Source organism: Neopsephotus bourkii, unplaced genomic scaffold (assembly GCF_033783945.1).
Source record: "Neopsephotus bourkii isolate Nb327-2 ecotype Australia unplaced genomic scaffold, CSIRO-AGI_Nbou_v1 NB_1678, whole genome shotgun sequence".
Lineage (NCBI taxonomy): Eukaryota > Metazoa > Chordata > Aves > Psittaciformes > Psittacidae > Neopsephotus > Neopsephotus bourkii.
The window spans coordinates 380,532-403,848 of NW_026902152.1; the positions used below are offsets into that span (position 1 = coordinate 380,532).

The following is a 23,317-nucleotide window of genomic DNA, read 5'->3' on the forward strand; positions in this document are numbered from 1 at the left end:
GCAGAAGTAGTTCCGAAATGCTGCGTGCCTGCTTGGAAAGGATGCCCAACAGTTGGGTGTGTGTGTCTTTGGATCCTGCTGAGGCAGTGCTGTAAGCAGCATCATGAAATGTAAAGAGCCTATTTGCATAAGCAGATGCAAAATTTCAGGGTTTGTGGTATAAAGTGGCATTAGTTGAGCACATGGAAATCTTGTGGACAGAAGTGAACAGACTTGATGCCAAAGACTAAGCTGCAATATGGCATTTAGAAAATGAAGAGATAAACCTGCTCAAAGTCAGGTTCAAACTGCTTCTAATATTATTTTTTCTTTTAAAGTAAGATGTAAAAATTGCTTCCTCCCTGCAAAAGCTATGCTCCTTTATTCTGAACTACTGCCTACAGATTAACTCCCCCATGCAGGTCATGAAGCACTGCCTGGATTTTTCTTTTCAAAATACCCAACATTTACTATTTCCAGCACCTCCCACAGTACCAGGCAACTTCCACAAAAGGGGTAAAAAAAACCAACCAACCTATCAGAGGCACTTCTGTGGCCCCCAGCAGGAATATTTCCTTAGAGCTTTCATTAATTAATAGCTGGCACCTGCCCTGAAGCACTGGCATTTCTGAAGTGCAGTCACTACCTAGAAAGAAGGTGGAATTATTCCTTCTAGACTTGTCTCTTGCTTCCCGGAGCACCCTGAGCAATGCTGAGCTCTTACCCCAGAAGGGGGGGCAGCTGGTCTGCACAAATACTCCACAACTCTCTCCATGCATGCTTGCTCCTTCAGCTTGGGCACTGTGATCCACTTTAGAGAATGTGATTAGCCTCTTCCAAAGGTTATCCATAAATACACTTAAACCTTCAAGGTTTGTATTAATCCATATGTAATTTTTAAGTATATGCTACACAAAATTATAGCTTTATCACACCACTACTTGCTCTTCCTTCCAAGCCAGTGGTAAGGGAATTAAATTGTGGCACTTTCTGCACTACAGTTTACCACACCACAAGCTGGCAAGTCCCTTGCTTGGTTTTCTTTCTTTCAGCCTGTTCCTGATTCAAGACAGAACTTCATTTCCTGCCTTCACTGCTCACATTTCTTTACCGGCTCTTTGCAAAAGCCTTGATGGTGTCAAGTAAATTACTTCAAGTAAATTATTTCTTTCATCTATTATTTGCTACTATCAGGTTAAATTAGGTGTTACAGGAATTCTATTTTATTCCCTGTTGTCTTATGAAGGGACAGCATGAGGGACAGCAGCTGTGAAAAAAAGTTTCACACAAACATTATGAAAAGCAGTCCTAAAGAGATAATCTTTAAACTGAAATGAAGTTTTCTAAGCTTTGCCTATGCTTGGCAGATGAGTGATGACATAGTAATTACCCAAATTTACAGAACAGCTTGAGCAATGCTGATATCATCAAGATGTTCACATGAATGACATTCAAACTTGAGAGACACATGGACCTGACTAATGGAAAACAATTGCCAAAGCAGCCTCGGAGGGGCAGGTGCCAGGAAGAAGTCCCTGGAAGTGCAACCCCTCACACTGAATGCAGGGTGGTGCCATTCCTGGGGCTGGGAGGAGATCACAAATTAAGGAGAAATTCTATTTATTGCTGTGGGAAATAAGGCTTTATGATGCACTGCACGGAGAACAGGTAGCTCATTTTATGGCAGATCATTGTCAGCAACTTAACCAAGTTGTTTCTTCCACAGCTCTTAAGTGATCCTCCCTCTCCAGCAAGGCTTCATCTTTTTCAGAAATAAGGTGCTCTAATACCAGTCTCACCAGTTGAATGATGAGGCATAATAATCATTAAGCTCCTCTGCAGCTATGTTATTCAGAGTTTGTTTTTTTCTTACATTTCAAACTGCCCCTTGGCATCCTTTCCTGACTGCTAGGCCAGGTAAAATAGGTGTGTTGTAGGTCAGTATTTGTACCCTGCAAACTACTGTCTGCTCCTGTCCACTTACACGCTCTTACTGAAGCCCTCGGCCCTGTGTGGAGTGCAAGTCCTCCACCTCTGTGCAGGTTACTCAAAGGCAGGCAGGTGGCATATTATTCTTGGGCCCTTGGGCAGAAGACAGGGTTATATCAAGGACAGTATTAGCACAGCGCACAGTACCGGGAAGTCGTTAATTGCTTGTATGGACCAACGTCGCCAGGCAGAGCGAGGAGACATCTGTATGTGAAAACATTATACCCAGGAAAAGGGAAGAAAGACACCAAGAAAAATAAAGACAGAAGGTAAATAGACTGAAATGAAAAGTGCCTTGAACCAGCAGAGTAAAAGATATTTTTCCAAATGGTTCTGTTACACAATGAACAGTTGCAAACCATGATCCCCACTTTCATCACACAGTTGTACTATACGTTACCTACGGCCCTGTGTCTGTGCCCCACACCAGCCTCTGCAGAAGACTTTGCCAACCACAGATCTCAACAGTCTTCCACACAGATCTCAACAGTCTTCCACACAGAGTTGTATCAATGCAAGAAGCACAGAACTGCTTCATGTGCTTCATGACCTTGTTCATACCATCAATTGACAGCTGAGCAGAGGACAATACCCGGGTGCCTCAAATGCCAGGCTCCTACTCTAATAAATTTTACTCCTCTTGGATGAGGAGGAAAACAGCCAAGTGCAAACTGCATTATTTTTAACACAGCTGTCCAGCACCATGGCACAGAAATCTGTAGGAAGCTAAATAAACACTCCTTCTTACTCAGGTATCTCTAACATCCAGTGTCCTCCAGGACTTCATTCACTGGAACGTGCTATAACTGTTCATTTTCATTTTAAACAATACAAGTCACATGTCAGGATATCACAACGGATGTAGAGAGCCTGCTACTTGGCAGCGCCACATATAAATTTTCATCATGGGTTAAGGAACTCTTTCAGATTGAGTAAGTGATCAAATTCACTGACTGACTATGCAGAACAGATCCAAAGTAGGCTTTCACTACAAAAGTGCATACCTTTCATTAAGCATGCAACTCAGTATTAAAGCAATGACAAATGGAATCTCTCATACTGCACACTCATTTGGAAAAAAAAACCAAAGTTCTGTTTCAGTTCTGTAAAATTCAACACAACAAAAAGTGTTATTTGTGTCATATGCAATGTATTTTACATTTATTTCCAGCTGATGGTGGGCAGTCAAGGCCATCAGCTATGCCTGGCCTATATCTTCCCTTGCATCTTGCTGCTGGGAGAACCCTGCAGCCAGGGAGCCATGAGAGAGTAGAAGACTGCAGCCTTGTGCTACAGGTTTTTCCACCAGGCCTCACCAGGGGAAGGAGAGAAGGAGAAATGGGTTAGCTGAAAGAAATTCAGTATAGCAGAGAAGCAGCAAAACTAAGCTCAGCCCTTCTGTGAAGTCCTGCTCTTCTGCAGTGAGCCACTGCTGCCAACCTCCACTTCACGTCTGTGAGTCTGAGAGGTCTGCCACCAGGTAGAGATCAGGCAAAGCCTGAGGGATATCCTGAGAAGCAACAGTTTCCAAGCCCTGGCCAATTCCCCAGTGGGAAGCATCAGGACATCACTGTCCCCCACCCCTGTGTGGAGCTGTCTCTCTGGAAAATCTGAGCTGTCCCCAGGTCCCCACCGGCACAACCCTCTAACTGAAGTAGGGGGGGAACCACAGCCACAGCACCTTCTTTAAGAGACATCCAGGTTGGAAACACTGATGGCATTGCCTCAGTATAGATACAGCTGCTTCTTCCTACTGACTACTTTTCTTTAGTTCGATGGGTTTTTTTTGATGAGTGAGAAGGAGGAAGAAAGGAGGAGTGTGCATGTGTGAATAAAAGAGGAGGAATGTGTATACACACACATTTAGATGAGCACAGAAAGGCTCAGTGCCAGATTTAGTTTTATTTGGTTTAGTTAAGGATATCTCTGCTGGGTTCAGCAGCTCTCCTCCCTTTACAGGAACATGAGGTATTACCTGTCTATAAATGGGCAAATTCCACTTGTTTGCTACTGGTAGTGATGCCAGTGGGACTGCTACATGTGATTTAAATACCTGCTTACTACTGTCAAACTCAGTTTTGGGGCTGAAGTTATACAACATGAGAGTTTAACATCAACATTTCAACCTCTATTTTAACGCAAATATAAAATCCAAGCTTGAGAGCAAGGAGTTAACTAGACTTAAGAGTCTGGGCTTTTTAAAAACCTCACAATGAAATGACATAAAAACATGTAACATTGATCTAACAGGGGCCATGACATTATGTCCCTTCAGCAAAGGTTTTCTGATTCTTTAGGAGTTAAAGTTGAGGTTTGTTTTTCAAACTTTCATCTGCAAGAACATTTGAGCTAGCTTCCTGCTATGGCCTTCACACGTCTCCTAATCCAGTATGCAAGGAGAGAGCTTGGCTACACGATGCTCTCTCCATTTTCTTCCCTCCCTATGATACAAATCTTGTCGCCATCAATATAAGAGCTGGGGAGACAGGTCACATGAAATTGCACCAAGCTGCTTCCACATGTTATTTTTAGCCTTGTCCGTCATCTTAGAGAGCTATATGTCACAGACAAGCATGCTGCAGAGGACAGGGGCAGCTCTTTAAATAAACTCTCCTGCAAAGACCAGAACAGGCTGTAATTATACCTGGCAGAACCATTTTCTCTTCCCATCAAAAAGGAATTTGTGTGGGTTAAACAAGAATGGGGACTCAAGAGTCTTCTGTGGTCTGTGTGGAGGCAAAGCTTGCCATGGGGACAGAGGGTTTCTCCATGGCTAGAAAGTGCAGTGACTATCTTATATCATGAAAGCAGGACACAGTCCCAGAGAGGTCAGCTGTCATGTCTAGCACTACCAGATAATCAGTACCTCTTTTGGTGCCAAGGAAGGATGAGAGCTCAAGGCTCTGACTTTCCCTCTGCTCCCAGGACAGGAATTCCCAAGTTCCACTGCAGCAGAGTGGAGACAGCTCTCGGCTTTCCCTGGGGTACCTGGAAGCTCTCTACTGCTGCAGGATTAGTGTCCTCAGCATGCATAGTAAGGGGCAAACTACTTGAATGCCCCAAATTCCCAGTCTCTCAGTGGAAGCTTACTGTACTTCTGCAAGCCACTTCACCCCGTGCTGAAGTAGAGAGCTAGTTTCTGAGCAAGCTGCACAGCCTACTACTCCCACAGCATCTGCTTCAGGCACATCAGGCCCTCAGCTGCTTCAGAACTACAGCCACCCTACAGTTACCAACAGGTCTTCCTCACCCTCTATGTCCCTGAAGGAAACAATCCCACTCACCTCCAAAGCCTTGCTTGTAAACGGCAATGACAGCAAGACCTACACCTAAACCAGAAGTATGTGGACTGGAAGATCTTTGGAGAATCATGTAGGAATGACTTTTATTTTAAAAAAGTCCAAAGGGGCACATGTCCCTGAAAGAGACACCTGTAACAGAAATAACCAAATATACCCCATAATCCAGGAGAAGTCATCAGTTAGCTGCAGAGCCACAACCCTTTGCAGTTATATACACTGGGGAGCAGAGAGAACAGCAGAGTTGCCTATACGTATTTATCTGGAGGCTACGACTTGAGTGTGAGATTTTAACCCTACTTAATGCAAAGGGAGATGGTGTAACGCACTGAAGAAAGCTGTGATAGTCAGTGTAGAGAAATATCAAAATAAGCAGGTTAAATACTAGAGAGGATCAGTAGAGAGTTACTAATAGGAGATAAATCCATTTGACATTTTTACAGAGCTGCCCGTAAAAAGATGCCTTCTTTGAGGAACACGAAGCTTCTGTTACTAGAAATGCTCACAGCTATATGAAAGGAATACAGATCACAAAAGATGAAGTATTAGGAAAGGTTTTTTTGGTCTGGTATTTACCCTCTCTTTGTAGTAGAAGGAGCTAATGGAGACTTGCTCCTTCTCGCTGCGTGTCGGACTCCCGCTGTACAAACGCAGATTGCCTGGAGTCTCTGTGCGGATCTTCATTGGAGTAATGAGGCCACTATGGTATGCTGATAAAGCTGACAGGGACCTGGAAACAAGAGAATACACTTTCAGGAGCTTTTACACACCAAACTGTCCTGGAGGCTCACACCAACATCTCCACTAACAAGTTGCTAACAGCGTTTTGAAAGGAGACTCTGCTGAGGGCCATGCTGTAAAGGACCAGGCTCTCTGTGTCGAGAACACTGCTAACACTAGAGGTCAGCAGCTCCAGCACAGGAATTGATCTATTTTCCCACCCGTGACAGCAGCACACCTCAAATGGGACACTGGTACTCACCTGGGTGTGGGCTCCATAGGGGACACTGCACGGTGCATGGTCATGGGTCTTGTGAAATACACCAGGTACCCTAAAGAGACAGAGTATGGCACAAAGATCACAAAGCGAGATTATCCAGGGGTGGGTTACACAAGGAAATATGATCATTTAAGGTATCCGAATCAAGGGACTGGGTGTTTACCCATTACCACAAGTGCTTTTAAATCTCAAGTAGACAACCACATTTTCTGAAACCAAATGCACTCCCTGCAAACTCATTAAAATGCATGTCCTGTTGAGATGACTGTCTTAAAAGCACCATCTCAAGTGGCTTACAGAATGTTAAAGGCAGTAAGAGAAAATGAGCAGGTGCATACTCCTGTTTTTACTCTTCACCAGAACATATCAAGCACTGATACTCTAGAGGAAAGTGAGGTGATACCTGGCTATACAGAGAAACCATTGCAGCTTGTACATCTCTCAACAGATAACCATAGCCATCTGAAGCCACTCCAGAGCACTCTCTCACAAGCCTTACTCCATTTGTTAGCATCTCAAGTGTCTTCATACACCCACTCCTGCAATAGCTGCAGGACTTAGCACGTTTCACTGAGCCTATTCAATGCAATACCACCCTGTTTTTCTGGGAATTCAATACGGACTCTGTGAAAAGCAGCTTTCAAAACATGCTCAAACTGGGATGTGGTCAGATGTGGAGGAGGCATGCTTGCACCTGAAACAGCTCAGTGAAACTTAACAGCTCTTACTCAGACCTTTATCTGTTCTTAGAATGATCTCTGCATTGTACACTTTCCTGGAAACCTGGACGTGATTGTACGCCATCTCCCATTTAAGAGAATTTTCCCAAGGACCTCGGAAAACAGAAAGGGTGCAGAGCGAGAAAAGAATGGTTAGTAACAGGAATATAGGGGTAAGTTCAACCTCAAATCACCAGAATTTGTGAAGACTGAGCACCAGAATATGTAGAGCAATTTGATGTTGGTAGGACAGAGCTAGGCGAGGAAAAGAGCTATTCCCAGTCTTCTGTAAAAGAGTGGTCTGCCAATGCCTCTGGCATGCCACAAACCAAATGCCATTTCTTCAACCAGCCCTGGATTTCCAAATCCTAAAATCCCACACAGGCGACACCAACTGCAAACAGTTGCTAACTAGCCTCATTATCTGCAAATTTATCACAACCTCACTACTTTAATACCGTTTCTTACTCATTGGATAGCAGTGACCAAAACCTTGTTTTATTCAGAGGCAAGCCTTCCTGAAAACATTTAAAGGCCCATTCATCAGGTAAGTGTTGTAACATATCAGTGATGGGGCTAACCTGCACCACAGAACCTGGCTCCAGAGGTCCGTGGAAACGGGATGTTAGAGTCCTGGTATGAGCCATAGGCATTGGAGACCCGGGCGAATGTGGGCAAGGGGGGTGTTACGGAGTTGGACAAAGCGTAGGGATTGCTGGACGCACTGTCCTCTTGATTCTGAAACAGAAGTACTCAAGGTCACACTCCTGCTGCCACAGGAAGGAAACACAGCTGGAGCACTCAACATCACAGTGTGGAGCAGCCTCACAGAAGGTGCTTGTTGCTTGAGCCAGAGCAGATCAAGGACAGAGCATGGTTATTGCTCTGCTGCAAAGGCACTTGCAAGCACATTTACCTTTGAGGAAAGGGCTTTTTGGCTGCTTGTCCAGAGTTTTCCCTCCCACCATAGCCATGTTGAAATGTAGAGCTTAACTTGGGGTGAAACAGAGGGAAACTACATAGAAAATCTGATCCTCTCACTGGATATGACTCCCAAGACTGGGTATGACTCTAAAGGGAACTCAGCCAAAGCTGACACCTCAATGATGCAAGTGAGACAAAGTCTCTTTAAATAAGAATACCACACAACTGTGGGGAGTTCAAATGCAGGCTGGGAGTCAAAGTGAGGAAGGCAGGTAGTGTGCAACACTTGAGGGATCTCAGGCCTATTCATGAATTTTGGCAGAAATCTGCATTTATATGGAAAAAGAGTACTACAGCTTAGGTGTAAAGGAATTCTCTAAAGGCAGTGAAGCCTGGCTTGAGACATCAGATTTCCACACAACAGAGAAAGTTCCCACTCTTAGAACATCACTGCTGAAACCAAACAGATTAAGCCTTTTCTTGTTAAAAAGTAAAAAATAATAATAAAAAAGCCCTTTATTTGTGATGAATAAACCAAACCTCTTGGAAAAGAAATCTGAGGAGCCTCTCCAATTTCTTCCTGAATGCTGAAAACACCCACCCTGGTACACCTCACCCACACACAGACCTAATACCTGACACTGGGATGCTGAGTAGGTATCACAGTTATCTCAGCTACGGGCAGGGTGTGACTTGGATTTATCTGCAATATCATCCTTACAAAACCTCAGCACAAGGCTTCAGAAAAGACTTTCACAGATTTATTTTTTTTTTAAGGGATTAAACAAACACCCTAGAATAGGACTAGCAGGATATGTGACTACAACTGAGGAGGTAAAGCCATCTGCCACAGCCTTCCAGACAAGAATGGATCCATCAGCTTCCCAAGGCCTGTTCTCTCATGGATGCTAACCATGCTCTGGCACCAGTTTAATATATTGCGAGCTGGTAAACTACCATGCACCACTCAGGTGCTAAAACCCGCAGCCATTGATGCTAACCTGAGTATCAGTGAGCATGCAGAGCTCCCCAAAGCAGCAAATCTTCAGGGCCTGATTTTCAAAAACAAAACACATCTAACGATCCACTTAGTTTTCTTCAACACAACCAGAAGTGATTACTCAAATGTAAGGGCCAGTCACAGGGGTCTGTTTACATGTCTAATGAGGCTGCACTCTAACTGCAGTCAGAAGCATGGGATGTGGGAGAAGACAACAAACCAGGGCAGAAAGCCCATGCAGCTCTCCATACCACAACAGACTCCAGCCAGGAGACCAGCTGACGTAGGCAGGGCTCCAGGCAGCTCTGGTTCCGCTTCACTTTCTGCAGAGAAGTGTCTTTCAGTATCTGGAATAAACACAAGATGCAGCTTGAATCATGGCTGTATTAACACTTTTCAAACATCCTTTTTTGTCTGCAGAGTAGCTAAGATGCTAGGATCCAGAGAGGCTAAAGATATCCCCTAACACCACTGGTGTGCTGTCTGAGAAATCACTGTGAGCTTTGATCAGGGCACTGAGGCTTCATCTAGATTCAGCACATGCTGAGACAGGATTTTGGCTTCTATACTGTTGTAGTTCACACGTTCCATACCAGTCTGTGGAAAACTGGATGAGGGTTGCTTTCTGTTTCAGGAAGGAATACAAACTGATCTATCAACTTGCTGCTGGGGAAGGAATTCCCCAGCAATAGCAATAGGACTTCCTACACCAGATGATCAAACACCTGGTCTGGAATTAGCTGACACTGTGTAAAAATACCCTTAATTTTTAAAACAGTTTGTGGAGGACAGAAGGAAGCAACATCCCAGCTCAAAAATGTGGTATTTCTGCAGCTGGATGCTTAGCTGGTCATTTTTCTTACTATGGGGCTGGGGTTAATTGTATGAAGGATGGTAGGGATCCTCAGGCAACAGCAATACACATCACACCAGACCAGAGCAGCAGTGAGGAACACACGTTTAAAATGCACCAGTGGCAAAAGGCAAATACTGGGCTGCAAGGCCAACAAAACCCTATCCCTAAGAGCTCCACAATGTATCAGTTCAAAGCCCTATGTGTTCAGCAAGATGAGATGTTTTATTGTGTCAGTAATCTAGACATCAAGTCTCCAGTGTCTGTAAATGTATAAAGACACTGTATACTCCCCACTCACCTTCAGCAGCTTTGCCTTCATGGAGGCAGTGATTGAAGTTGGGTTGATGAACTGGAAGGAGGGTGCAGCATTATTGGGATACTGGACAGGGAACATCACCAGCATCCTGACTCTGTGGTTGCCACAATGCACTGACACTGTACAGCTACGACTCACCGCATCCATCTGTGAGGAAAAGCAATTGGTCTGTGGTTAGATCTCCAAGGCCTTTAAACTTAGAGTGGCTTAAATTCATGCTGAGGGGTTGATTCCTCTGCACACCCATAAGAGAAGTCATGCTGTTCTCAATGGCAGTGAACATGGTGACAGCAAAAAAACCCAGGCATATGGGCACAGGCTCAGCTCGCACCAGCAGACTGTCAATCCAACATGCCAGCATCTGGAGACCACAGCCAGGAAATCAGGCTCTGCTCCCAACAGTCACTGCAATGCAGCCAACTTCACTTGGCCATGGAGAGCTCCAGACCCAGTGCAGCAGTAATTGGTACCATCCAAGATCATACCAGGGTCTTGGAAAACTCTATCAGGAGCTGTGAAACCAGAGGGGTGGGACGAGGAGACAGGCAGCTTCCTCAAACCTCCTACCAGTGCTATGCCTTCAGCCAGCTTCCACACAGAGAAGAGGGTTTGGTGGGCAAGGGAGATGCCAAAACTGAGGGAGAGGCACAGGATGGAGATAGCTCAGCATATCAGACATGTAGTAGAAAAAGCCACTTTCCACTCTGCAGTCTAGACAGAGAGCAAAGCACCATCCAGCCTTCTTGGGAGCAGCCAGTGTATTTACTCTGATGGAACACTTTCCTCACTCCCAGTGTCTGGCATTAGCTTCTTTCCTACTACCCCTGGCCAAGAGGATCGCTACAGCTCAAAATAAACCTTGTTTACAGACAGCAGTCACTACAGCAAAGAAGGTTCCCCTCTAAAGGCTCCAATAAGCCAGCCTGCCCATATCCCTTTCCAAACAAGCCAGTAAAAGGAAACACCATACCTCCACATTGACATTTCGGATCTGCACATTGATCAGCGAGAACTCTTGCTGCAGTGTTTGGGGCAGCCCCAGTTGCTCTGTTTTCTTTCCCACCAGCGGGTCACTCAGGAAATCTTCTTTTAAGGCTGTCAGGAACGATGGAGAAATGGTTGAGACAAGTTATAATGGACAGAGTTTTGGCATGTGATGCCAGGAGGCAGCCAGGACAGCAGGCTTTCCTCTGCACTTCTGACACATGGAGGTATGAGTTTTATCTGTCAAAGACCTGGAAAGTCTGAGCAGCTGTTTAGAAGATTCTGGGCCTTGCCCTTCAAGAAAACCAAACTTACCTGCACACAGGTTTCCCAGGATGGTTAGAGAAGCTGCCTGTATTCTGTAGAGCCCTAAGTGATCTATCTCTACTCATTTGAGACCCCTTGTCCTCCCTACACAGTACTGCCAGAGTCACAAACAGCTGAACTGGAGTCTCTCAGGTCACTGTGAAGGAACTACTGCCAAAGCAATCTCCAGGAGGAGCTCTGGTCTTTGAGACTCACACCCCACTACTCTTGGCTTTCAGGGAATGCTTCCAAAGCATGATAAGGCTGCGGAGAGAAAAAGAGGGTATTTCTGGCAGTAGTAGAGGCATAACTCAATTATAGCAGCCATTTTCACTTAATGTTGCAGAGCATTCTAGTGCTTTAACAGATTCTAAAGCCCATCTAAACACTGGGTCTAGTGTCAAAGTCCAAAAGTTTTCAGAGGACAGTAACCCCAAAAGCCAGGATACATTTAAACGGCCAGGCAAGCACTGCAGGACACAAGGAATTACCGTTAAGATGGCAAACTTGACTGGGTTTCAGAAGAACTGGTCTCTGCCTGTGGTGGTGCCTGGCTTTTGCCTCATATCTGCTATGTATCCCCATTAGGGCAGGGGCAGCTCCTTCGGAAGAGTGTTTTGCTGTGGCATCACTTCTTAAGACTACAAAAGAAGTACTTTTTGATTCCTTTGTTCCAACGACACAAGGGAAGTCCCAATTATTTGGCTGTCATCCTCAAGTTTGCTGTATCATATTGCACAGACTGTTCCTAGCAAAACAATAAATAACAAGAAATGCAAAGAGCTGCCCTTTTACAGGCCTTTGCTTAAAATTTACTGAGTTTACTGCTGGGATAAATATATCTGGTTTTAGTGCTGCCCAGTTGCTGAATTTGGATAGGTAGGATGCTCAGCTACCGATTCCTGTTTGCAGTTTTATCATAGTGCCTAGGTATACTTCACAAAAGAGAGCTGAAAAGGGGATTAAACGAAGATCAGTGGCTCTCAGAGAAAATATTTCTACCTCAAGACACCACAGAGCTTACTGAAAAGCTTTCTCTGAGGTTCCTGATATGGGCAGTACCCTCCCTTTGTCTTCTCCTCCCATTCCCTTCAAATTAGTTTCTAGTCCCCCAAAGCCCAAATATTTGTGTAGATACCTAAAAACCCTTTACAGGCAGCTGCCAGTGAGGAGAGCTGTGCACTGAAGACACAGCTGGCGCGTTTTCTGATTTATCTGCACAGCACTGCTTTCTTCAAAGATCCCCCAAAGTGCTTTACTAATACAGCATGGAGAAACTGTCTGCAGCTGAAACGCAGCCACCTCCAGGGTAAAACATCAGTGCTCCACAACAGCTTTTAGGCTAGAAAGAAATGAAATTCCTCCTTAAGGACTTGCCTGGGCATTAATCCTGCAGTCATGGTATTTGCAGCAAAATCTACCCTGCTAAAGAAAAGACATTTTCATTCCCCTTGGTTTCAAGAGAAACCCTACCAGTGTGAACTAAAGGCAGACCCACACAGAAACCACACAGGACAGATGAACATGACCTAATCAGGGACAGTGAAAGAGTTAGCTCTCTCCTGTGGAAAAAGAGAGGTCAGGCAGCCTTGAGAACACATAATGCTCCCAGTCAGAGCAAGAGTGGCTGTGCTTCCCCACACAGCATTGCTCATGGAGAACACAGGTAGCCAGGCCTTTTTCTATATTATAAAATGTAGGCAGAGGTGCTGATTTAGAAACCCTCATGTAGGCAGAGGTGCTGATGACTTTTATATACTTGTTCTGCTGCCTGGCAGAAAGGAACTTCACTGGGATTTTCTGGGCAGGGAACTTCCAGTTAGTAAGAGACGCCTTCCCTAAGGGACCTCACAGCTGGGTCTTTTATTCAAAGAACAGATACTAGAACTCTTCCCTTCTCTCCAGTTGGTTGGCAAGGCAAAGGGAGAATCAAATTGCTTTTCTGTAAGCCACTCACATAGGGATTGATTGTAGCACCCTGATCCAATACAGAAAGGAACTCTGAATTTAAACCTGAGCTATCACAAAGGCACGGAAGCAACCAATTCTTCTTCCTCAGTAGCCTTCTATGAGGAAGTGACTAGGTGGAGGGATGATGGTAGAGCGGTAGATGTGGTTTTTCTTGATTTCAGTAAGGCATTTGATACTGTCTCCCACAGCATTCTCATAGATAAGCTAAGGAAGTGTGGGTTTGACGATCAGGTAGTGAGGTGGATCAAGAACTGGCAGAGAGTTGTGGTCAATGGTGCAGAATCTAGCTGGAGGTCTGTGACTAGTGGAGTCCCTCAGGGGTCAGTGCTGGGACCAGTGCTGTTTAATATTTTCATCAACGACCTGGATGAGGGAACCAAGTGTACCCTCAGCAAGTTCGCTGATGACACTAAGCTGGGAGGAGTGGCTGACACACCAGAAGGCTGTGCTGCCATTCAGGGAGACCTGGACAGGCTGGAGAGCTGGACAGGGAGAAACTTGATGAAATTCAACAAGGGCAAGTGTAGAGTCTTGCATCTGGGGAAGAACAACCCCATGTACCAGTACAGGTTGGGGGTTACCTGCTGGAAAGTAGCGAAGGGGAAAAGGACCTGGGAGTCCTGGTGGATAGGAGGATGACCATGAGCCAGCAATGTGCCCTTGTGGCCAAGAAGGCCAATGGCATCCTGGGGTGGTTAGTAGGTCAAGAGAGGTTCTCCTCCCCCTCTATTCTGCCTTGGTGAGGCCGCATCTGGAATACTGTGTCCAGTTCTGGGCCCCTCAGTTCAAGAAGGACAGGGAATTGCTTGAAAGAGTCCATCCCAGAGCCACAAAGATGATTAAGGGAGTGGAACACCTCCCTTATGAGGAGAGGCTGAGGGAGCTGGGTCTCTTCAGCTTGGAGGAGACTGAGGGGTGACCTCATCAATGTTTACAAATATGTAACGGGTGGGTGTCAGGATGATGGAGCTAGGCTTTTTTCAGTGATATCCAGTGATAGGACAAGAGGCAATGGGTGTAAACTGGAGCATAGAAGGTTCCACGCTAACATCAGGAAGAACTTCTTTACTGTGAGAGTGACAGAGCACTGGAACAGGTTGCCCAGGGGGGTTGTGGAGTCTCCCACATTGGAAATATTCAAGGCGTGCCTGGACAAGTTCTTGTGTGATGTACTCTAGGTTACCCTGCTCTTGCAGGGGGGTTGGACTAGATGATCTCTTGAGGTCCCTTCCAACTCTTGGGATTCTGTGATTCTGTGAACATTCTTTAGATATCTTTTCCACATGCACATCACCACCGTGGGCCTCAGCTGCTGCAATTTCTCCTATTCTGGCACCTACACTCTTCAAACACTAACACCCTGAATGTTTAACCTGGCCAGAGCCTTAATCTCACAAATCCTCCTTTGCATTCCTTCCTTGTATGCCTTCTCTTCATAGAATCATAGAATAGTTAGGATTGGAAAGGACCTTAAGATCATCTAGTTCCAATCCCCCCTGCCATGGACAGGGACACCTCCCACTAAACCATGTCACCCTAGGCTCTCTCCAACCTGGCCTTGAACATTGCCAGGGATGGGGCATTCACAACTTCCTTGGGCAACACATTCCAGTGCCTCACCATCCTAATGGTGAAGAACTTCTTCCTTATATCAAATCTAAACTTCCCCTGTTTAAGTTTTAACCCATTACCCCTTGTCCTATCACTACAGTCCCTAAGGAAGAGTCTATCCCCAGCATCCCTATAGCTCCCCTTCAGATACTGCAAGGCTGCTATGAGGTCCATGAAGAATGCTTCATCAATGCTTTCTGTTAAAGCCTCTAACCCACTCTCATCCACCCATCTGGTACTTAGAAGTTAGAGATAGTATCGCTCCCCCTCTGCTTTGCCAGTCTGCAGTCACCTCTCATCAATACACGAACAAAACTTCTCAAGCTCTCTCCATGCTAATTCTGGGGGATGGGAGGACACCAGCAAACACCTCCATGTTAGATCAGTTCACACAGTGCCACCAGCAGAAGTAGGTACCAGGTGTGAAGTAAGCAACTTGTGTCTGACTGCTGTACCCATACAGACCCTTCTTCTGTGGGTTCACCTCTCAGTTTAAACTAATCTGCCTTCTTAAGATGTAGAATTACTTTCCTATTGCCTTATTTTTGGCAGCAAGCCACAATTATAACAAAAAGAGAACGCAATGGTATCAGTAACAAGGAAGAGCTTCATTTTAGAGCTAGAATCCTTGCGGTAGAGGAGAAAAAACTTGGGAAGACCATTCTGAGACACTCCTAGTGTTTTCCCTTCTCCCGTATGGTGAATTCGCTAGCCTCTGGAACAGCAGCAGTTTGTGCTTTGTCTACGAAGTTCTTATGTCAAGATGCATCTTCTTCCCAACACAAAAACAAGTGGTGTTTGAAGTTCCACAACCCATCACTTGTCTCACCTTCCTCATCCCCATGTCCAGAGTTATGCTGGGGCTCTGAGTCCTGCGGGTGAAGGGTCTTGTCTGGCTCTGGCAGATGAGAAATCCCATCGATGAGATCCTCGACTCCATCCAGGATATCATTAGCACATAGCTGAAAAGAACAAACACACTTATGTGCTGCACAACAGAAACCAAACTCCGGAAAGAGCCACCACTACGCAACTCATTTCTCCAGGGAGGAGGATTTGCAAGGTAGGTCTATCCACGCCACAGTCATGACCTAGACCTCATAATTTCTACGACAGGTGATCTTCCACTTTCCAGCATCCTCAGCTCTGTCACCTCAGACAGCCTGGCCAGATCTCCTGCTCACTTACAAAGCCTCTTAATTGACAGAGCCAGTCTAAGTAACTTTAATCAAAACCAAACCTGGTATGACACTTTCTGCTTTTGATATTTACACTTTTGGTATTTACAGCAGGACGTAGAGACCCAGGTACATGCTAGAGACCTTAGTGTTCTATGTCCTGTATCAAAAGAGACGATGAAAACTTGTATTTTAAGTTCAGCACAGGAAAACAGGGAAGATGAAGAGAGGAAACATAGGGAGGAGAAGGAAAAAGAGTATGCAATGTAGCAAATTACAGTGCTGGTCACCAGCAACATGCTATCATGTGTGTTGTTTGATTCAGACAAACACAAGGACAGAAGAGCAGAGTGGGAGCCACCACAGGAAGTGTAAAGGCTCTGACATGAACGAACAATTGATTTAAAGACTAGAAAGAAATCGAATGTTCACAGATATATCACATAGGAGTAAAGGGTCATTTTTCACAGAGAAAGTTTGTTACAGACCTGCAGGACTCCTGCAGGATCTGTGCTGGGACACATGCTTCTCAAGATATTCATTAAAAACCTGGAATAGGAGGTGAACAGCGACATGACCAGGTTTGCTGATGCCACCAAGTTTTTTAGGGTAGTAACAAGAGTGGCTGAGTGCGAACAATCACAGAAGAACCTTACAGGAGTAACTGTATTAAAATAGAAGATGAACTTCAGATAAAGGAACACACATAGGGTTAAAAAATGGCAAGTTCAAGCTGACTGAGGGAACAAAATGCGGAGGGCCATACTAAGCTGTCGTTTTCATGGAATTATGCCTGACAATTTACATAACCACAGTGCTAAGAATTCTTTGGAAAGAACAAAGACCATATCCCCAGCTCAAATAGTGAAGCTAAAAAAGGGTCATGAAAGGCAAAATGGTAAACATCTTGTACAAAGGATGAAGTAAATCAAGATCTTCTGTCTTGAAAAAGAAGGCAGCTGAGCAGGAATATCAAGGGTATCTATGGAATCGCTAGTATCATGTACAAGATGGCTGCTCATTTCATTTTCAATGCAATGAAACTGTCAGGTTGCAAAATAAACACATGAAAGGACTTGGTTTTCCATACAACATGCGTGAAAAATCATGAAACTCCTTACTGATAGGATGTTAAAGGTGACAAAAATTTACACAGGTTCAAGCAAAGACAGAACAAGTCAATGGAAGTGAAACTCATCAAGCTCTGTCAAGTACAAAGATGCCAGACTCAATGAGCCTCTAAGCTGCAAATTGCAGGGGCCTGGCAGGGCTCCATACTTGCTTTGTTCTTATCCCCTTACAAGGCACCCACAGCTGAAGATGAATCAGGGCAATATGGACCATATGAACCTCTGGTCTGACCCAGCATGGGTGCTCCAGTAACTGCATCAGCAACTTGTAACTGCTGCCAGACAGCAGAGTAACAGGATTCATACTGCCTGCACCAGCCTAAGAAGCAATGGAAACAAGGGGAGGAAGTGGAGAGCACAATCCTTACATTTACCTGGAATCTAAAATGCCAAGAGTCATACAGTCCTGCAGCCACGGAGATGGCATCTTCAGAAGCAGTGCAGACATTAACCTATCTCCATCTTTCCCAAATGACTTCTACACTTACTGTTACACCACAAAGCGGCTTTGCACTTCCACAGAAGCTTCTCAGGCACAGAGAAGCCTCATCACAGGCCTCCTTAGGGGTGTTTCTGAGCTGGAGCTGAAGAGGAAAGTGGAGCAGCAGCTGGCTGACATGTCTGCAGCTCTAGGATATCAGAGGAGTTACTGGGAGTATAAGGAAAGGGCAGTGAACGCAGCCTGTAAGAAAACTGTCTACAGTCCAAGAGCTGAATTTTTTACATACCCTCTGCAGCTGAGAGTCAATCCGCCACATGCGCAGAGTCTGATCACGGGACCACGTAACCAGCTGGTAGTCTTTAGAACCTACAAAGGACAGAAACAATTTACAGACCTGGCTGAAAACAGAGACTATCTCAGCCCTGTGTTTGGTGTAAACAGATTCAAGCAAGCCATCAGGGAGATCCAATGGGTAAGGCACTAAATCAAAAGGCAAAGCGAGTCCTTTTCTGCTTTGAACTGGCTTAGGTGCATCTGCCTTTATGTCTCCCTGCACGAGTCACCACACCTCTAAATGCGGTATAACTTACACGCAAAAAGCACAAAGTATAATGAACATGATGCAACTTTTCCAACTAGGAATGGACAAGTTCTGCTACAATACTTATCTAAATAGAAGAAATAATATAATTGAGAAACAGGTTTGTTTTCACAGTTGTAAAGTCAAATTATCTTCAACCTATCTGTTTCAAGATGCCGATGTTTTAAAACATTTCTAAGCTAAGAGAAGCTTATTCAACTCTCCCCCTTCTTTCTTCTGAAAGACTTGGCCAATGCCACAAGTTCAGGTTGTAACGAAATACATCTAGGTACATACTATCTACCAACAGATAAAGACACACAGACTTATTTATGCCCATGTTTACGCCTTGTGACACAGTTTAAGTTTCCCTTGTCAAACAGCTGCTACACTCAAGAATTTGCTGCTGCACAACTGCTTCCTACACCCCTCTGCTGAGACACAGGGACTGTCTAAATACAGCACAGCAGGCTCTCTAGAAGCAGAACCGTGCTATCTTGGTTATCTCCACGTTGAAGCAGACTTGGAATGCTTGCATGATTAATCCATGCTGCTTGAGATGATTTCCAGCCTTGGATATGTAGCTACTAACTCAGATAAGACACACAACTGTGGTTCAAGCCTGCCTGAATGTTCATTCACAAGCTGGCTTAGACTGTACCTCAAGATCCTAACATGGCTCTGTACTACTCCCCTCTTTTTGAAAGAGGAAAAGCAAGGTATAGAGAAGAAGGTGACTTAACTGAATTGCCCCAAGAGCTGATGGCAGAGGGCTGGACATTGCAAAGTCATATCACAAGTGGCACGAAAGCCAACCGTGCATGCTCTGTCAATGGCAGCTGAGGTGATGGAAACAAAGCCTCACTCTGTGTGGTTATCCAACTTCTAATATGGAATATCCTATATTTAGCTGCCTACACTAGAAAATGCAGTCAGGACTGAACTTTGACAGGAGTCTCTCTATCCCACGCTCTTCCTCCCCTGCCTTTGCCAGCACACAGAGAAGGTGCATTTGCTGGGTCTCTAGTCTGGGATATGCTAGAGGCTCCTGATCCAGGCAGTGACTGAGGGGTTAACCGGTTAGCCTGGAGCTCTGAGCAGGATTTGTGCACCCATCTAATGGTTTGTACAATTTATTCTAAAAGATACATTCAAAAATAGACACAGGAGAGTGGAAACAATTAGAGTTGCTGCTGAGCCACTCAGCATTTGGTAACTTACTTTGTTAGCATGGAAACAACAGGGCAATGCTTCTGTGGGCATTGCTATAAAACAGGTACAACACAGCTGAAGCTTAAGGAGGAGCAGGAAAGTGGATAGGAGCTACTCCAAGGAAAGGCAAGAGTCAAATGGTGATAGCAAAACCACTGAAGCCAGGCACCAGCCCTCCCCATCCCTGGTTAGCTGATGGCCACAGCTCAGGGGAGGGAGCACATCCAGCCCTGAACTCACCTTCTTTTTGCTTCCTCCACTGGAATTCCAGCACTACATCATCATGTCCCACAAAGGTGTGGACAGGCGTGTTCAAGTCAAAGACATTCCAGAGAAGAAGACTGTTCTCCCGGCGGAGTTGAGGGACCATTACTGTCACCAGCCCATTGCTGAAAGGCTTGAGAGAGAAACACCCTTTCAGTTAGCCTTGGGGAGCCATGCTGCTGCTATCATACTCTTAATTTTTCTCTTTTCCTATCAAGGATATGTGGTTTTTAAAGAAGGTCAGCCCAAAACAGAAACCGGCCTAATAATGGAAGGGTCGAAAGCAAATGTTGTGCAAAACTACTGTCTTACAGGGTAAAAGGTGAAAGAGATTGAGATACTCAATGCAGCTCATTTAATATTAATAATTCTCTTCTGCTGCATCCTCACATTTTAGCTGGGAGGCTGAAGGGATTTCACCACTGACACAGGACATCCTTCCTGCAATTTGCCTGGAGCTGCAAGAACCGCTACCTGGGGACTGAGTCCCAGCAGCTGTTCAGAGTCATGATGCTCAGACTGGAACCCAGTCCTGCACCCACTACCATGCGGATGGGAAAAGAGGATCAAAGATTCAAGGCACAGCACTGTCTTCAGACCACATTCAGATGCCTGGGAAAGAGAATATAGACAACTGATGTCGAGAGCCTTAGCTTCACACAGCTGCATGCTTGCTTTATAAATGGCAACAGTTCTTGGATTAGATATGCTGTAAGATCCCACTGTCGCATATTTGGAAACCTTGGGAGTAGAGGAAGTGCTCAAGAGAAGGAAGACCACAGCTGCATTGCTCTGTGCAACATATATTAATACTGAAGTTGAGCAGAAAAACAGGAAAGCAGCAGCCACTTTCTGAGCCTCTTTCTCCCAGAGCAAACCACCTGCACTTAGGTCTTCATCCCCCAGGAGAATAATGCCCAAGATCAGAATCTCACAGTGCTTTGCATTCCTTCTCCAGAGTGCCTTCCACAGTGGATGTTGCTTTTCTAGGTATTTTAAGCACCAAGAGGTATTTTAAAAACCAACCTAATGTCCAGCAGTAGAACTGGTGAGAAGCCCTTTATTTTATGTCCCTTTGTGTATTTGAGTTTCTCACTCACCGTGTACCTTGCTTTCCAGACAGGAACCTGGCAGGGAAGGATATTAAGGTATTTCCGAGGCTGACGATAATCCCAGAACTTACAAGAAATAAAACACAGAAAGACATGCAAAGGCATGAGTCAGCTGGCTATACGTCAAGGCTGCAGTCTTCCATGTGGCTTGCAGATATAACAAAGTGAAAAACATACCATGGTGTCCACAGCATCATTAGAAATCCCATTCACTAACAGCAGAGATGGCCCCAAAAGACAAATATCAAGCTATCAGCATCTGGCAGCATCCCTTAGATGAGTGACTTGACGTTACATTCAGTGATCATAGCTTGAGTAATTAGAGCAGGCAGACCAGCAGCCTGCAGGCTCCCAGCCAATGTGCCAGTCCAGACTGGAGGCAGGTCCACCATGCTGTTACTGCTAATTTTGTAATGAAGAACCTAACTTTTTGCTTTGCTAGAATACACATCAATTGCATTTGCCTCACATCTTAGCTAAGTGTGAATGAACTACATTTGGCTGACATACAAAGCACAAAATTCCCCCCAGGTAAGAGGCCCTGCAGAGCAGTGCTTGCAGGCAGTCTCTTATTGATAACCAAGTTCAACATGAGTTTGGAAACCCCAGGGCTGGAATATGTCTTCCCCCAAGTTGCTGTAATCAGCTTGATGCTGGCAACACTGCATTTTGAGAAGGCTCTTCTGGCAAATGTGGCCAGCTCCCTTCTGACAAGCAACAGGCAGACAGAGTTGTTTTCAGCCTCAGTACTACCCACATCACCACAGATACCTGGCAAACATATGTGCATCCATCCTGCAGTAACTTTTCTGCCTGTTGTGTAAGCACACCCCTGGCTCAATACACACAGGCGGTCAGAAAGCAAAAAATAAGGATACAGATCTTGCCAACGGCAAGCACTCCTCAAGCCTTCAGTAGTAGAAGTGGATCTGCTGTACCATCCTGACATCTCCCAGGCAGGAATCCCAAAAAGTAACACTTACCCTGACAGAGTTATCCTGGCTTGAAGTGGCCAGTGTATACTCATTGTCAGGATGCCAATCCAGACCATGGATTTTAGAGAGATGAGCTGCCAAGTATTCTACTGCAGTACTGGGTTTCTGCAAGGAGAGACATTTTCCTTCTCAGCACAGGACTCCTGAAATTTTGACTAGTTCTTCGGCATAAAAAGAGACAATTTAACAAGGGAGGTGTAACATCTTCCTGCTGGGGAAAGGCAAACAGTCCAGCAAAAGTGGTTGAAGAAAAGGTCCTAGGAAGCTGTGGCAAATTCCCATCACCAAGTACAGCCCTGAACAATACTTTCTATTCAGTAAAACAACGAAGTGCTATGAGAACAAAAGCAAAATGTTAATAGACATAGTTTCTGGGGAAGGATGTTATTTACATGCTCTCTTCCAGAGAAGGACTTTTTACAAAGGTGTGTAGTGAAGGGGGACAAGGGGGGACAAGACAAGGGGAATGGCTTTAAACTGAAAAAGGGTGGAATTAGATTAGACATTAGGAAGAAATTCTTTACTAAAGGTGCTGAGGCCCTCACACAGGCTGCCCAGAGAAGCTGTGGCTGCCCCATCCCTGGCAGTGTTCAAGGCCAGTTTGTACAGGGCTTTGAGCAACCTGGTGTAGCAGAAGGCGTCCCTGCCCATGGCAGGGGGTTGGAACCGGATGAGCTTTAAGGTCCCTTCCAACCCAAACCGGGGATTCTATGAATATGCACAGACTGCCCAAACCCTCCCCCCCAGCTTACCCTTTTGTCCCATATTCGGACATCCCCATCATGGCTTGTTGCTAAACAGTTGGCATTTTTCTTGTTCCATTTCACCTGGGAAGCACCAGCTGCAGCACAAACACAGCAGGTCAAAACAAGCAGTTATAAAGTAAATGGCACAGCAGACCCTTGACCTGGGCTTAGAGCTGCTCTTCTTAGCACAGGAAAAGAAGTTCAGAGGAAGGATATCCCAGAAGCCTGCATGAAGGATGGCATGAAAATTATTAACTCCCAATTCCTCAGCATAGTGTTTGTGTCCAAAACAAGACAGATCCAGTTACATGCCTAGAGATCTACACTGCAGCTTCTAGTCACAGGCTGTCCCCAGTTAGAATATTCCCGTCCGTTAACTCAGATGGAGCAACTTCTTCCAGATAAGAACTGCAGGTTTCCCGCTCCCCTCCCAAATCCTTTGTTTTCATTCAAGTTACTTCCAAGTGCTCACAGATTGACCAGTTTGTCTCCCCAACATCCTCTCTGCTATCTGATGCTATACAATGAACCAGTGTTACTGGCTTATTATTAAAAGACAGGTGTAGAAGGCAGGTGCACATTGTGTCTGGCCAGCCGGAGGTAAGGCTCACTGGGTGGAAGGAAGGCTCAATTGTCAAAATACACAACAAAGTCAAATACATCAATAGCTTTGTAAAGAAACTGGATAATGGTCCACATATGAT

At 45.2% G+C, this 23,317-nt stretch overlaps 1 protein-coding gene across 8 annotated transcripts in view; it reads right to left on the bottom strand.

Moving 5' to 3' along the window:
- WDR59 (WD repeat domain 59) overlaps positions 1 to 23,317 on the bottom strand; it is a 50,857-nt gene that overhangs the window by 13,619 nt on the left and 13,921 nt on the right. For 6 of the 8 annotated variants that reach the window (XM_061375842.1, XM_061375838.1, XM_061375841.1 and 3 more), the window contains 13 exons: positions 22,620 to 22,708; positions 21,856 to 21,972; positions 20,861 to 20,938; positions 19,737 to 19,893; positions 17,991 to 18,070; positions 15,784 to 15,916; positions 11,053 to 11,177; positions 10,065 to 10,229; positions 9,162 to 9,257; positions 7,568 to 7,724; positions 6,250 to 6,319; positions 5,844 to 5,997; positions 2,116 to 2,172 (listed from right to left, as the gene is read on the bottom strand). In XM_061375842.1, the coding sequence (XP_061231826.1) occupies positions 2,116 to 2,172; positions 5,844 to 5,997; positions 6,250 to 6,319; positions 7,568 to 7,724; positions 9,162 to 9,257; positions 10,065 to 10,229; positions 11,053 to 11,177; positions 15,784 to 15,916; positions 17,991 to 18,070; positions 19,737 to 19,893; positions 20,861 to 20,938; positions 21,856 to 21,972; positions 22,620 to 22,708 (1,478 nt within the window). The remainder of the gene's footprint in view (positions 1 to 2,115; positions 2,173 to 5,843; positions 5,998 to 6,249; positions 6,320 to 7,567; positions 7,725 to 9,161; positions 9,258 to 10,064; positions 10,230 to 11,052; positions 11,178 to 15,783; positions 15,917 to 17,990; positions 18,071 to 19,736; positions 19,894 to 20,860; positions 20,939 to 21,855; positions 21,973 to 22,619; positions 22,709 to 23,317) is intronic. The other 2 variants (XR_009728844.1, XM_061375840.1) reach the window with 1 other exon arrangement.